The sequence below is a fragment of the Gopherus flavomarginatus genome, chromosome 9, assembly GCF_025201925.1.
Source record: "Gopherus flavomarginatus isolate rGopFla2 chromosome 9, rGopFla2.mat.asm, whole genome shotgun sequence".
Classification (NCBI taxonomy): Eukaryota; Metazoa; Chordata; order Testudines; family Testudinidae; genus Gopherus; species Gopherus flavomarginatus.
Window position 1 is genome coordinate 24444303 of NC_066625.1, and position 16620 is coordinate 24460922.

The 16620-nt window shown below is 38.9% G+C and overlaps 1 protein-coding gene across 1 annotated transcript in view; it reads left to right on the forward strand.

Annotated features, from left to right (window-relative positions):
- The window catches only part of GRIN2A (glutamate ionotropic receptor NMDA type subunit 2A), a 284374-nt gene that overhangs the window by 180963 nt on the left and 86791 nt on the right, over positions 1-16620 (forward strand). The window contains exon 5 of the mRNA XM_050966516.1: positions 522-636. Within this exon, the coding sequence (XP_050822473.1) occupies positions 522-636 (115 nt within the window). The remainder of the gene's footprint in view (positions 1-521; positions 637-16620) is intronic.

A 16620-nucleotide genomic window follows, 5' to 3' on the forward strand; every position in this document is an offset into this window, starting at 1 on the left:
TGGTAACAGGTTTAATTAAACCACAATGAAGTTACAGCTAAGGATATGAAATATAGAAGCATGAGCAAATGTTAAATGTAGAATCAAATAAACAGTTTGTTTCTTGGCCTAAACAATATGTAATAACAAATCTGTATGAACTTATTTGAATTACGTTGAACTGGATGGTTTTCATCTATACTCTTGTGCATTAAGAGGTCACATCATATCCGTAATGCATTTTATTGTTCTCCTACCTTCAACCAAATTATGATAGATTGATGAAAAGCAAATTCAGTAACAAGGTGGGAAATAACCATCTTCCTCTGCAGTGCAAGTCAAGCCTATATTGTACTTTGCTTTCTCTTCCCTTCAGGGAATACCCCAGAGACTCCAGCTGCAGACCTAGGATTTTCACAGCAGTGATGGGATTTAATGTGTGTGTATTTCATCAGGATTGTTCTGATGATTGAATTAGCTTGCTCATTAACTGTTGGACAGCTCATACATTTTTCACTGAACTTTTTTTTTCTTTTTGCTAGGTTTATGATGAATGTGACTTGGGAAGGTAAAGATTTGTCCTTCACAGAAGATGGCTACCAGGCACACCCAAAGCTGGTGGTGATAGTGCTGAACAAGGACCGGAAGTGGGAGAAGGTGAGCATATGTCTGCCTGTTAATGTACTGAAAGGCACAAAGAGTGAATTTCAGTGCAGCTCCTGCTCCTGTGAAACACTTCTGAATTCCTGGTTTGTTGATGTCAATGCACTGCTATTCTGACTATAAATGTAGGCAACCCCTCAAAATAGATTGGGGACATAGTATGTGTTCAATTTCAACAGAATGTGTATATTAGGCTGTGTATGTGCAGCATATACTTTCATGTGTGCATGCCACTGTCTGAAGGTAGGAGAACGATGATCATGTGGCTAAAACACAAAACTAGGTATCTGGGCTTATGGGTTCTACTCCTGGTTTTGTTCTGGAAATCTTGAGTGACCTTAAGTAGGTCAGTTGTACTTAGTTTTTCTTTCAGTAAAACAGGGATAGCAATACCTGCCTATTAGGGATGTTGAATCTTCATTCATTAGTGATTTGAAGTCATCGGATGTAAGGCTTTCTGTAAGTGTGCAGTATTTTCATGATAGGTATTAGATCTGGCTGTGGGATCACCATTCCATTTTGCAACAGCTTTGGAGGTTTTGAAATTTGTTTTTGTTTTGCATTGGAATAACAACAAAACCTCTCAAATATTTTTGCGAAACAGAATTGCCTCAAAACATTATTATTTTTGGATCAAAAAGGTCAGGTTTTCAATTCACGGGTGTCTGTCTGCCTTATCAAAAGTGACTAGAGAAGCCACACAGGACCTCAGAAACCTTCCTGTCAAAAACTTGTCAAAATCAGCCAATCTCTGCAAAACATTTCCGCTTTGATGAAACAGCATATTTAAGACAAAAATATACTGTGTCTAAAATGTTCCAGCCAGCTCTAATAATTGTGTTAGTACTACTACATCCTGAAGGTACACCTGTTAACGCAGAACTAATTGCTGACAGCCCATGTGATGGCACAGGTGTGGCCGTTATGCCAAGTAATCCACCATCTGTGCAGTCTCCCTCATACAACCAATGAAATGTTTGCATGCAAAGTAAGGGGAGTGATCCGAATATACTTCAGATATCACAATGGTCTTGGACAGTTGGCATGGCATAGACACATGCCTTGCTGTTGTTTGGGTGTCATTTGCAAAGTCAAAATGGCTGAGAATTTAAAAATTGGACAGTAGCAGGCCGCAAAACCCAGTGATGATTCAACTTGGTGATATTCTAAACAAAGAGAGCTCTCAACTATGCTTATAGCTGTTCCTATCATTTCATAGTGACTCAACAGCCATTTTAAGCTTCAGAATGACATGCAGAGTGACACTCCTGGAATCTTATCATATAGATAACACACATGGCAATTTAGAGGGTGTAAATATTTTTAAAGTGGAGTTTAATATTTAAAATTTAAATTTTTCTGTCATTTAACCACCATCTACTGCCATTAACATCAGAATTGGGTCCTTATTGTATAATAGTCTTGCTTGTTTTAGTTTCCTCCCCTTTCAAGATACTATTTCACGAACACTTTTTCAGTCAAGGCATCTTTATTTTCTTATGTCCTAACTGACTTTTAAAATTATATCCTATCAAATAAGCCCCAATGATATATGGTTCCCAGCTTTCAAAACCTTGACAAATCTGAAATCACCTAATGTGATGATCTAAGAGTGGGCACTAACATTTTCTATGCTCAGTTCAGATAAGAAAATTATCTTTTGTGACCTATGGCAGCAAATATACTCAGCTATGATAATCTGCTCTCTCTGTATGGGCAATATTACCATTGATATTGGTGACACAAGTCTATCGTTTTGTTATCACTAGGATTTCTGTATGCATTGGGAGAGCAGAATATTGGTCATGGTATGCCATGTGGATCAAAGAATTTTTGGAGACTGCTCTGCAATTTCTTCCGAGTTCACTAATTAAACTGAGCTCACTCTGGAGGAGTGAGTAAACTCCACAATCTTTCCTAAATTTGGATACATTTAAAAATCCAAACACAATCTAGAAACCCCTTGGCATTTTTATCAATTTGAATAATTTCATGTTTTAAAAGTATTTTTTTGAGTGCTAATTAAAATGACATGCCCTGCTCTCTCTATCAGCCAAAATAATAATAATAATAATCTGCCTGGCAGTAAAGTTATAAATGGTCAATATTTGTTGCAAAATATTTTTTGTTAAAACACACTGTTAAATTCCTTTCAAGTATTAATCTTAATCCTTTCAAAATTTGGCTTGAGGTTCTGAATCTTGACTGCATCTAGAATGCATTTAATTATACTGAGGGCTAAGTTCTTATTGGCGCACATAAACCTCCATGCCCAAGGAATGTGCTCCATGAAACAAAATGCACTGTAGCTAGTAAGTAATTCTGTTTTCTTTGATAAATGCTAATGCTGTAGAATGTGATGATCTAGAACATAAATAAATATATCATGAGATTGATCCTACAAATCTTCACTCTTATAGTATTCCCATTGAAAGTGCATTTACTGAGGGCCAGATTCTATCAACTTTATGCACATATTTGAAAAGAGTGGGATTATTAATCAAGTTAATTGTGAGTAACATGCCATAACCTAGGACTAAGAAAATGCTTGCTGTATCAGGGCCTAGGAAAAATAAGCAGAGGTATGACCGGTGTATTTTAAATTTTTAATGCTTGATTGTGCACTGCTTGGGAAACCTAAGCTCCCATTGAAATCCATGAAGTCCCATGAGATCCACATCTGGGGTACACACAGAATGCAAGATTGGAGCCCCAGTTTGCCTAAATGTTGTTGAATCAGTTTCCGAGCTGAATTTGTATGATCAAGAATGAGTTACTGTAGTCTCAGCAAACATGATAGCCCTGCAGAGAGAGTTTCACATATCACATGATGTATTTCTTTATATTCATTGACATGAATTAAATTTAATCCTGCAGTGTGAACTAAACCTGTAAATCTGAATTTTGTGAGGAACATTCTGCTCACTAACCATCACTAAAATCTTAAGTGTTATTTTTAAATGTGCAATAGTCTACCAATTATATATTAACCTGTGGAAAAATCACTTTGATAACACACTGTGAGGTCAGTATTAGTATGAGACAGCTCAAGGGAAAAGTGGTATAAGACATAGCCAATGATCCTCATAGTAGCATCATCATCTCATACATTTTATATAGTTAAATTTGTCTTATGGGCCCACCAAAGCAAGTGGTTTGATAGAGTTTTGAAAAATGAACTAGTAACTGCTTAAGGAAACTGACCAGGGGATGGGTCATGTCCAAACTCCTTGATGTGAATGCTCTCCAGACTTCAAAGAAATACTTGGGTCTATTTCAACAAGTGACCACCATCTGAGAGTGGGGAGGACTGAGTACAGGCTCTGCTACATGTAACCAGACATGTTTTGAAGCATTATAGTTCCATTGTGCAGCTTCAGACAAGGAATGATAATTCGTGAATTTGAACTTGGAGGCATGAGAAGGTATTAGCCTAACAGTTTATGTAAATCTTTTTATCATCTCTGCTGTACCCACTGCAACCTTATAGGCTCTGTGGCAGTCTGGGAGCAGACACTGCAGGCAAATATGGCTCACCTTAGTTTAAAAATAAAAGAGGGAATCTGTGGACATCAGGGGACCTAGTGGAGATTGGGTCTCCTATGTCTGGACCAGTGGGGAGCTGACCCCCTCTTCCCTATACTGTGCAATTTATTGCTGGGTGCATATTACAAGTGAATGGAGTTGTGGCCCAATTAAACCACATCCATGACCTCCTGTCTTTCTTCTGGCATGGATAGACAGTGCTCCATGTGCCTTCCTAGAGTTCCCTTCACTGGCAGGAACAAACTGAGTGTGGCACTTAGATCTGTACCGCGTCATTCAAGTTTATCTAATGTTTCCCCTCTTCTTGCTCTAGTAGGAGTTTGACAGAAGGTCTGACACCTTTCAAACAGTATAAATACATTATTAAACTTAGAGCCAACATCTTCCTTTTGTTGGTTTCCTGATGGGCACAATTTTACTTCAACTGGCAGTGTTTCAACAGGTTGTATCACAGTTCTGTTTCAGTGGGATTTTATAACTCCTAGTGTCTAATTATATGGGTCACTCACGTAAAATACTGATAGTACAACAATCCAGTAGTCCTTGTAGTATAACGAATGTACGTACAAATTGTAGTATAGTTACTTTGTAATGCGGCTAATGAAGAGTAATTGCTTCTGTTTAATGTGAGGTGCTTTTATCTAGTTTTCTCCGGAAGGTACAAGTTTTAATATGAAATCCCTTGATTCAGTTTTGCTTTGCTCATAGTATAATAATCTGTTTTTACTTGATTATAACTTCCATAAAATGTCTCTTTTGGGACTAAAAATACCTATACTGGATTTAGCTGCAAGGTTTAAATGTGCAGAAAATCCATTCAGCCATAGCTGAGTTGTTACAGGCTGAAAAAAGGTACATGTTCTCACTGTAAAAATTAAAAAAAGTATCACTTTCCCTCTATAAATGACTCAGACATGCAAACTTTGAAACTTACACTTAATGTATAAATATTATTAACTGGGGGAAGGGGGGCGGAGGGGGGTGGGTGGTCCACAACCAAGTTTGAAAAAGATTGGTTGAATGAATAATAGTTATAAGACTGAAAATCACTTCTGGAAATGTTAAGTAGGCATCCACCAAGATATTATGATAGACCTTAAAGAAGCTCCACAAGTATGTATTCTCCCACCCATTCTTGCTGGGCACAGGGCATGTTCTCAGGCAAGACAGTTTACATAGAGTGTGTAGTGTGTGTGCTTCATTGAAATGGTCTACCTGGATAAAAATGGAAGAGTAAGCAGCACCACCGTTCTCTCTAATACAGTGTGATGTGCTGCTGCCCTGTTAAACGAGCCCTGCAGAAATCCCTTCACAGCCAAACAGTAGTGTCGGTTCACCTCAATGAGGTATCATCCTTTCCCAATCAATTGACCTCACGGAGATATGAACATCAAAGGCTTTTGGGGCTATTTAAATACAAACATTTTAAGCATGAATCACATATCCTCTGTTCTTTTTTTTTTTTAAAAGAAGCCAAGGAAATTAAATGCAAAAACCATATCAAAGTGTAGTAAAAATAGATAAAAAATATCAAATGCAAAATTAAGTTCCTAGAGAAAAATTAATTCAGCTACTTTGCATATCATATACCAAACCTTACTTTATGGAGAACATTTAGTAGCAAAAGCAGAAACATGTTACACTTTAAACAAGAGTATATTCCAGATATAAAGGTGCGCACAGGCTAAAAGCAATTTTTGTGCTTTGTTACTATTCTGTGATGTGTAAAGGCAAACACATAGTCTGATTTATTAAAAACATTTTTCCTGCTTCCTATTACCTTTATAAAATTAGCTACAATATCCTCAAATCCTTCTTTTTCTGAAGAACCCCAGTCTTCAGAGTAATGTCAAATGCTGCTGTATCCTAAGAGTGAGACTTACTACTCCTTTGGTCCTAGATTGGAGGCAGGGAGTAGTACAGTTCAGGTTATAGCCTTGTGTGATATCACTGTTCATGTCTGCCCACCTGCACAGAAAGGGAAGTGAGCATCTGATATCTCTCATATTTCTAGGGCAAGGGGGGAAAAGAGAGACTTTTTTAAAATGCATAATAAATTAGCGAGATGTAAAAAACATTTTTTACTTTACTCCTGCTTGCAAAAATGTTTGTAGAAAATATTACATTGTATGTACAACAGAACTGAGTCTATTCCAAATCACATGTTGCTTCACTTCCATATTTCCAGACTTACTAAAATTCCAACTGTGCATTAACACTGCATTTATTGTATATGGTCTAGGGCTTGATTTTGCACTTTGATTAACTTGCAGAAGCAGGAGTTAGCCTTGATGTGCAAGATATGACATGCATATCATGAAAACGCCAGTCTTGTGGTGGAGGAATCCCCTGTCTGAGATAAGAGAATTAAGTTCTGCACGGAGAATTATGTCTAGCAAAAAAATCTCCTGTTTCATATAGCCAATAGAGGAAGTGTAGCATGCACTGTCCACACTGAGAGCTGAGAAACAGAACATTGGTCTGGATTTTGGAAAGCTTTTTGTTGTCAAATTACCATGATGTTGAAAAACCACTGAGGTAATACAGTACCAAGTATAATTTCTCAGGAAATCATTGCATCCAAAGTAGATGAAGTGAGGTTGCAGTTTTGTTGGCAATTCAGTCCACACAATGGTACTTTCAACAACAAATATGGGGAGACTATATACCTTTTAACTAAAACGGTTGAAATAACTGGGAACTAAATGTCCATTTGCTTACATATTCCTCATGTGAAATATACAATGGAACCTTCTTATAGGCAACTTTGTCATGGGGCTAATATGTTCTAACATGATGTTAAACATGACTTTACACCTAGAGTAGATGTAGCAACACACTTTCTTGGCTCGCTTAGTTGCAAAGTCCTGTTTAAAATCATGTTAGTTAAAATGTAAACACAATGTATCTCTAGATGTGTTCATGACAAAACTGTATTCAGAGTAAAGTCCAAATTTGCATCTCTGCTTTTCAGTGAACCACCTGGCTTTTTTTAATAAGTTTTATTATAGTGAAATTTCACTTCATTGTACTGGTGTTCTACTTTGCTAATTTCCTTAGAATGCATCAGTTATTACCTAGCAGTTGTTAAATGCTGTGTTCCAAAAGAATACTCCCCATTCTCCTCCTCTCTGACTGAAAAAAATAGAAGAAGAATTGTAACTGTTGTGGAGGAGTGGTGAAGAATGCTTGATTCCTATTTTTATAGCAACTGGTTCCAATGGGAAGAATACAGGAGCAGGGGCATTTGTGCTGGAGCTGTTCCCCACTGGGAGTGAAGATATGGCCATCTAGACACTACTTCAGCTGCCGAGGCCCTGCCACTATAACCCACTAGTGTGCGTATGAGGTCCCTTCTGTGCCAATCCACAGAAGATATGAGTTGTCACAGCTCCAATGTATAGATTCTTGGCACTTTAGCTCAAGCTGTAGCAGCTCATGCTTTTAGTTTTGGAAGGTCCCTGATTCAGTCCCCTATGTATCAGCCAAGAAGGCAGCAGTCAAACCATCAATCTGGAGGTGAAGAAAAAGGAGGTCGTTGGCCTGAGTAGTACTCTCCTATTATAGTGAAATTCCAAACCTGCACTATTAGAGGGTTCCGAGTGTTCATACCATGGGCTTAGATCTAATCCAGTATTTCTCAGGCTTATTTGAAAACTTCCACTAATCAAGGCTATGCTGCCCTAGGCTAGTTGGGTCAAATCCTAATCTCAACACAGCTGAAGGAACTATGCCATGCACTGAGACTTTTCTTCACAAACTAAGGAGCAGCAGTAAAACCACTCAGAACTGCAATAACCTGTGTGATTGCTCTGCTGCTATCTATCTGTAATATAGGGGTGTGTGTATATATATCACTTATTACTCTAGTGCAATGTTTCCCAAACTTGGGATGCCGCTTGTGTAGGGAAAGTCCCTGGTGGGCTGGGCCACTTTATTTACCTGCCCCGGGCGCAGGTTCGGCTGATCGCAGCTCCCACTGGCCATGGTTCGCTGCTCCAGGCCAATGGGAGCTGCTGGAAGTGGCAGCTGGTACAGCCCTCGGCCTGTGCCACTTCCAGCAGCTCCCATTGGCCTGGAGCAGTGAATCGCAGCCAGTGGGAGCCGTGATTGGCTGGGCCTCCGGACGGGGCATGTAAATAAACCAGCCCGGCCCGCCAGGAGCTTTCCCTACACAAGCGGCATCACAAGTTTGGGAAACACTGCTCTAGTGCCTGAGGGCCACAATATCTATGCTTTCCTGTCCACCGAGGAGTGGGATGCGGAATAAGGGGTAGAGCTGCATAGTCTCCCTTGTGAGGCTCTCAACCCAGTTTTGGGGTCAGAGGTTCCAATATGTTTCTTGAACTTCACCAAGAACTTTCAGGTTCTATTCTAGAATTAATGTTTCCTGTCATTAACTTGTATATGTACTAATTGTAGCATGCTTCTTGAGGAAACTGGGATCTAGAGAAAAGTGTCATGCAAGAGGACCTTCAAAAATATAAAGTGATTCCAGTATTCTCTATCCTGCCATGCATCATATTTTGCAATGGAAGGAGGATGACAAATGCTTTTTTCCTTAGAAGAAGTGTTTTCTCTTATGCTTTTCTCTGCAGTGAGACAAGGTGGGTGATGCAGTATTTTTTATTGGACCAACTTCTGTTGGTGGAAGGTATAAGTTATACACAGAGCTCTTCTTCAGTCTTGGGAAGGAAATCAGATTAAGTTAAATACAAGTAAGAGCAGATTGTTAAGCATAAGAGGTAATGCATGTTGTAGGAGGCCATCAAAATGGAGTGAGCAATAAGGGTTAGATTGTTATGCAATAGGAGTTTGAAATAGTCCAATAAGGGTTAGCTGGCAAGTGTGTGTTACAAATTGTTGTAATGAGCCATGAAACCAGTGTCCCTGTTGAGTCTAACATCATGGCTACATTTGGAATTTCAAAGCGCTGCCGCGGCAGCGCTTTGAAGTGTGAGTGTAGTCAGAGTGGCAGCGCTGGGAGAGAGCTCTCCCAGCGCTGCATGTAAACCACATCCCTTACGGGTGTAGCGTGAAGCGCTGGGAGCCGCGCTCCCAGCGCTGCTGCCCTGATTACACTGACACTTTACAGCACTGTATCTTGCAGCGCTCAGGGGGGTGTATTTTCACACCCCAGTTGCAGCGCTGTAAAGTGTGAGTGTAGCCAAGCCCTATGATATGTGGTGTCTAACATCATGAATTTAAGTTCCCAGGCTTGCCTTCTGAAGGTGCATGCAGGGTTTGTCTGAGGATAAATATTGAAAGATCAGATATGGAATGATCACTTTGTGGAAAGTGTTTATCCACAGGTGATATGGGGTTTTTGTCCTTTATCATTTTTCTGTGAGTTCATTTGCAAGCTTAGTGATTGGCTGGAGTCACCCACATAGTTGTTGCTGGGCACTTTTGATGCACTGGGTAAGGTATACCACATGTTGTGATAGGCATGTGCAGGACCCATTAATTTTGAAAGGTTTGTTTTTAGTGGTAGTTTTCTTCCATTGTCCGTTGTTACTAAACTGACATGCTTAATTGATCAAATCTTGTAGTTTCCAGATACTGATTTAAAACTAAGATGAAATATTCCCTAAGAGTAGTTGAAGAAGTCCACTAGAACAAAGAAAACAGCTAGTTTTCCTACAAAAAGTGTATGTCAGTCTATATATTTGCTTGATATTAATTTCTTGATATGAGTGAGATATTCCAAGTTTGTACATCTCCACCGCACCTGTTGGTGTTTGAGAGAAAAAGAAATCATGTGCTCTGTTATATAGAGATTGCAAATGAAATGTGTTCTGAAGGGGAATGTGCCTGTTTGAACCGTAATGAGAGCAGATGTAGCTATTCATCTCATTCTGTCACATTTTTTGTTACATAATTATTATGAATAATAGTCTTGTAATTTAGCAAGCATATTATATACTGAATTATACTAATGCAAATTATTGCAATGATGTTTTTGCGTTAGTTAGCTGCCCAGTCATAGTGCTATTTGTTGTATAATATTCACTCTCCGGTATAATCTTTGTCAAATATTTATTGTTAACATACTGGTCCTTTGATTACTTATGTTCTAATATCCTGAAAATATTTAGTACCATAAATATAATCTAACAGTTCATAGTACCTCACATAGATTGCAAAACCCGTTGAATGGAATCCTATTGTTAAAATGCTTTATTCCCACCACAACATCAAGCTATCCATTTCAATGATAATATTGACTTTCTACAAGTTGCACCTTTATATCTGATTATTCCTTTTAGAATTTGTGTGGTGCATGTGGCATATGTTTTTCTTTACTTCCCTGCAATTATTTTGGTCTTCAGCCAGGATGATATTACTAGTGACAGTCACTTGATTTATCAATTTTTTATAATGTATAGTAATGAGCTATTCTGTATGTTATGTTTTGTTGAGTTTTTAGTTGTTTTTGTTTAAATATGATACATAAAGATAAATTATTTATCATTACTATCTTCAGCTATTGCCAGTTGTAGTTTGCAGAAAATGTACATACACAAAAGATGTTATCAGAAAATGTTTTTTCTAGCCAATTCACTGGGTTACTTTGGTAAAGACTGAATGAGATGAGGCTCTAATAACTAGTATTTCTATCTGACATCAGACAAGCTGCTGCATTCTCAGCTGTGTTATATATTTTCACTTGTATCCTGGAGAGGTTAAACCAAAACAAAAGGAAAACTTCCTAAATCCAGGTGAAGATGTAAGACGTGGCTGCTAGAATTCAGGAGCTTTTAAGTATATTTGTGTGCGTGTGTGCCTACAAATGTATACTGTATGCGTGCATTATGGAAGCAGTAATTGCCATTTCATAGTTAAAACTGTGTTGAGTTTTATCCTTGAAGCAGAGATTCAAAATGTTTGTATACGGAAGTGTGTGTGTGTGTATGTGTGTGTGTATGTGTGTGTGTATGTGTATGTGTATATATATATATATATATATATATATATATATATATATATATATATATATAATATTTATAATGTGTCTGTTTTGGAAAAATACAGTATCTCTTTACTGTGTATTACCCTAAATTACAGACTCCACCTTAATGAAGTTTCTATATACACACATATGGTCCTATCACTATGATGTCTGCCCACAGTAATCTTACTCCCACTTGTAATTTCGCTGTTGACTTTAATTGGCTTCTTAGGGATCTTTAAACAGACTCTCTTTTCAGACACACACATTGCCATGCTCTTTGTCCTCTAAGCAAACTATTCTCCTTTCTATAGATCTGTTTGCTGTAGACTGTAACTACTTGTAGCTAATTGGATTTAGGGATGGAGCATAAATCAAATTTTTCAGACCTGTCTCTGAACTGTTCAATAGCTCCATCTTCTGGGTTACATAATGCAGAGTTCCAAATGGTCCTTCTATAGTGCATTTACTGCTCAATTAAATGGATATTACCACAATGAGAAAAGAGATTTTAAAAGGAATATTAGAGAAAAATTACTTGATTCTCCCCATGTTGAACACTAGCCCAGATTGCTTGGGTTATGAGACTACCTTAGAGTCGCCTGGAGGGAGAGCTCGTCAGATTTGGATTCTTGTGGCCCTTATATTGGGAACTGAAAATATAATTAGCCAATTAAAAGGAAAGAGACCCAGTGGGAATAGTTTATTTGTTAAAGCAATGTACTATTGAAATAAAGATGTCTGGAGAACTGAAAGTATTTTTGTGTGCTGGTACAACAGTTTGCTTTAGCACTGTCTGCTTGGGACTTTGCACACAACTTTGTCTCCAAATGCATTTATGGTTAGGGCCTTACCAAATTCACAGCCATGAAAAAATGTGTCATGGACCATGAAATCTGGTCCTTCCCTGTGAAATCTGGTCTTTTGTATACTTTTACTCTATACTATAAAAATACCCTACACTATAGGGTAAAAGTGTACAAAAGTACATAAAAACAACAAGGAGTCCGGAGTCACCTTAAAGACTAACAGATTTATTTGGGCACAAGCTTTCATGGGTGAAAAACCCACTTCTTCAGATGCATGGTACATTTGTGTTTTTCAGACTGGGATCCTGACCCAAAAGGAGGTTGCAAGGCTATTGTAGGGGGAGTCACAGTATGGCTACCCTTACATCTGCGCTTTTGATAGCAGCGGCGCTGCCTTCAAAGCAAGACACCCAGCCAGCGGCTACTGCTTTGCAGTTGCCCAGCTCTGAAGGCAGCGCAGAAGTAAGAGTGGCAATAGCGTGACTCCTTTACAATAGCCTTAAAAACAGCTAGAAGTCCAGTGGCACTTTAAAGACCAACAGATTTATTTGGACATAAGCTTTCGTGGGTAAAGCCCCCACTTCTTCAGATGCGTTGAGTGAAAATTACAGATATAGACATAAATGTATATTGGCATATGAAGAGAAGGGAGTTATCTTACAAATGGAGAATCAATACTGAAGGCCAGTTTAGTCAGGGTGAATGTTGTCCACTCCCAATAATTGATGAGGAAGTATCAATACCAAGAAAAGGAAAATTGTTTTTGTAGTGAGCCAGCCACTCCCAGTCCCTATTCAAGCCCAAATTGATGGTGTTAAGTTTGCAAATAAATTGTAGCTCAGCAGTTTCTCTTTGAAGTCTATTTTTATATTTAAAAAGTGACAGAGTCCTGTGGCACCTTGTATTCACCCACGAAAGCTTATGCTCCAATACTACTGTTAGTCTATACGGTGCCACAGAACTCTTTGTTGCTTTTTACAGATACAAACTAACATGGCTACCCCTCTGATACTTGACCTCTGATACTTGTTACAATAGCCTTTTGGGTCAGGACACCCAGCTTGAGAAATGCTGAGTCTTAAGGGCTTTACATGTTTATATTTTTCTGTTTTTAAATACATATTCATGGTTTGTTACAATACTGTGAAATTTAAGACTTAAATATCTGAAACAGTGAAATTCAAGATTTTTAAAATGCTCTGACCGTTACATTTATGAAAATGGATGGTGAATTTGGGAGGACCCTATTTATAATAGGGCTTCTATATTGTGGTTTCTCCTTCCACTTTTGCTCACTGGCTTGGTCTACACTGGGTATGTCTGGGTCCAGTTCTGTTCAATATCTTCATAAATAATTTACATAATGGCATAGAGAGTACACTTATAAAGTTTGCAGATGATACCAAGCTGGGAGGGGTTGAAAGTGCTTTGGAGGACGGAATTAAAATTCAAAATGATCTGGACAAATAGTCTGAAAGAAATATGATAAAATTCAATAAGGACAAATGCAAAGTACTCCACTTAGGAAGGAACAATCAGTTGAACACATACAAAATGGGAAATGACTGTCTAAGAAGGAGTGCTGCGGAAAGGGATCTAGGGGTCATACTGGATCACAAGCTAAACATGAGTCAACAGTGTTACACTGCTGAAAAACAAACATTCTGGGATGTATCAGCAGGAGTGTTGTAAGCGAGACATAAGTCATAATTCTTCTGCTCTATTCCAAGCTGATTTGGTCTCAGCTGGAGTATTGTGTCCAGTTCTGGCCATCACATTTCAGGAAAGATTTGGACAAATTGGAGAAAGTCCAGAGAGAGCAACAAAAATGATTAATGGTCCAGAAAACATGACCTATGAGGGAAGATTGGAAAAATGGGTTTGTTTAGTATGGAGAAGAGATGACTGGGGGGGACATAAGTTTTCAAGTACATAAAATGTAGTTTCAAGGAGGAGGGTGAAAAATTGTTCTCATTAACCTCTGTGGATAGGACAAGAAACAATGGGCTTAAATTGCAGCAAGGGAGGTTTAGATTGAATATTAGGAAAAACTTCCTAACTGTCAGGGTAGTTAAGCACTGGAACAAATTGTTTAGGGAGCTTGTGGAATCTCCATCATTGGAGATTTTTAAGAACAGGTTGGACAAACACCTGTCAGGGATGGTCTTCAGTGCACAGGACTGTACTAGATGACCTATTGAGGTCGCTTCCAGTTCTTCACTTCTACAATTGCTTCACTTTAATTGTGTACCCTACATTATACCTGCTTTGGACAGGAACCTTGTTGTCTTATGTCTGTGGCACTGTGTGCACCAGCTATCTAAGTAACAAATGCTAATTTTATATTCATGAAGTTTGCCATCAGTTTTATTAACTGCACAGGATAACTCTCATTTCTTGAGTCTGCTTAGGTTTCCAATTCAAACTAGGCACACTCTGGCACAGTACTCCTTGTACTAACATCATGGCAATTCATTTGCATGGTTACTGAACGGGAAAAGAGGATTTTGCCTATTTATAATTACAACCGTTTGCATTACATTAGTGCCTAGAGGGCCCCAACCAAGACTGGGGCCTTGTGGTGCAAGTCACAGTACAAACACATGAGACAGTCTCTGCCCTGAAGAGCTGACAGTCTAAATAGCCAAGAAAGCCAACTCATGAGAGGAGACACAGACAGAGAGATGTAGTGATGTACCTAAAAATCACTCAGCCAGTCAGTAGCGGAGACAAGGATAGAACCCAGCTCTCCTGACTCCCAAGGCCACGCCCTGTCCACTTGACTGAAACAACTGCCCCCCTGAACAAAAGTTAATGGAGAATCATGCGAAGTTTTACAAGCCTTGGGTTGTCTAGAAGAGGCACTTGATTTATGCATAGTTACAAATGACAGATAATGGTTTTGTTTTAACCCAACTTTACTTTTAATTAATTCATAGTTAGTTTTGTTGTGTCTTCTGTTAAAATCCTGACAGTGTTATTAATCTGCTCTGTAATTTAGCAACAGGGGAAGAGAAGCAGACACACAGGAAGAGAGTCTGGGTGCCCACAATCAATTATAGTCTGTATACCACACATGCACACTTTTTATCCATTCTAACTGCTGCTGTGAAATCTTGTCAACTGAGTTGTGGTGCTCCCACACCACTTCGGTTCAATAAATGTCCTCCTTTCATAGCCTTAATTGGGAACAGGATAGAGTGATCATGTTAGATCTTCTATTCCAATGGAGGAGGGGGTAAAATAAGCAAAAGCAAATCCTGCAGTCCTTATTCAGTCTTCATTCATGCCACAATAAGGGACTAAGGACTGCAGGATTTCACACGTGTACACTAATACACTGCTCAATGTTAGGATAAATTAACTATAATAATAACTCTCAGCACAGAACCTTTCATTTTCAAAGCATTGTAATAATATGAACTAATGCACCCCTTCAAGTAGTATTCCCACTTCATTCTTCTCTGTTATACAAGCTCGCTCTATTTTGTTTATGTGTTTCAAATCGTCAGGACCTGATATAGATGTCTAGACTCTTCAATTTTAAGTTCTAATTCTGTGTATTGTGATGCCAGCAAGAGTACGTCAACACTACCCGCCGGATCAACGGGTAGTGCTCAATCTATCAGGGATCCATTTATCGCGTTTCATCTAGACACAATAAATCGATCCCCGAACACGCTCCCTGTTGACTCCGGAACTCCACCAGGGTGAGAGGCGGAAGCGGAGTCGACGGGGGAGCTGCAGCCGTCAATCCCACGCCATGAGGATGGGAGGTAAGTCAAAATAAGGTACGTCGACTTCAGCTACGCACGCTATTCTAGTAGCTGAAGTTGCTTATCTTATATCAACCCCTCCCCCACAGTGTAGATGAGGCCCAAGATCAATAGGCAAAGCGAATTAGTAGCATTGGGCTTCAACTTAATCTGCTGATGGCAACAAGTAGCAATGTTCACTATTTCTGTTTAGTATTTCCATTTGTGTATTTGACAATATTTTGCATAGCCTACATTTTGACAGTCGTTATGGCTTATTCATGCCCAGCAGGATGTACACTGGCAGAGAACAAATGGCACTGAACATACATATTTGTGTTAAGACATCAGAATGTTGGCTCTTCTGTTGGAATAACTTTTTATATTCCTGTTAAGAATTAATGGTGACAATTTTCTTCTTGATAGTGATAACCAAGTATTAGTGCTGTACTAAGTGATGTAAGAGGCTTACTGAGAGCTGAAGCAGTACTTGTTGGACTCACACGGTTCTCACATGTGAGTTGTCTATTGTGCTTGGAGGCCAGCATGGTTAACTGTGAACGGAAGCTGAAATAGCTGGGGTGGAGAATAGAGAAAGGAGGAGATAGCTACAGAGCAGCTGACAGGGAAGAATATAGAATATCCTATGACTAAACCATATGTCTTGAACCAGAGATAAGCAAAGAACAACTCAGCTGGACTCTTTCCTGTAGTGCACGGTCTGATTAGTAGAAACAATCTCCTCTTGTTCCTATAATTGATCACAGTGATGAGCAGATTGAACTAAATCAAAGTCCTGGAAATGAACTGCACAGCTTTCTTCTCCTCCTGTAAGGAATTGGAAATCAAAGCCTGGTTGCAGTGCTCCTTATTGTAGGACCAGATTTCTACTGAGATATTTTGTGCTTCTGAAACC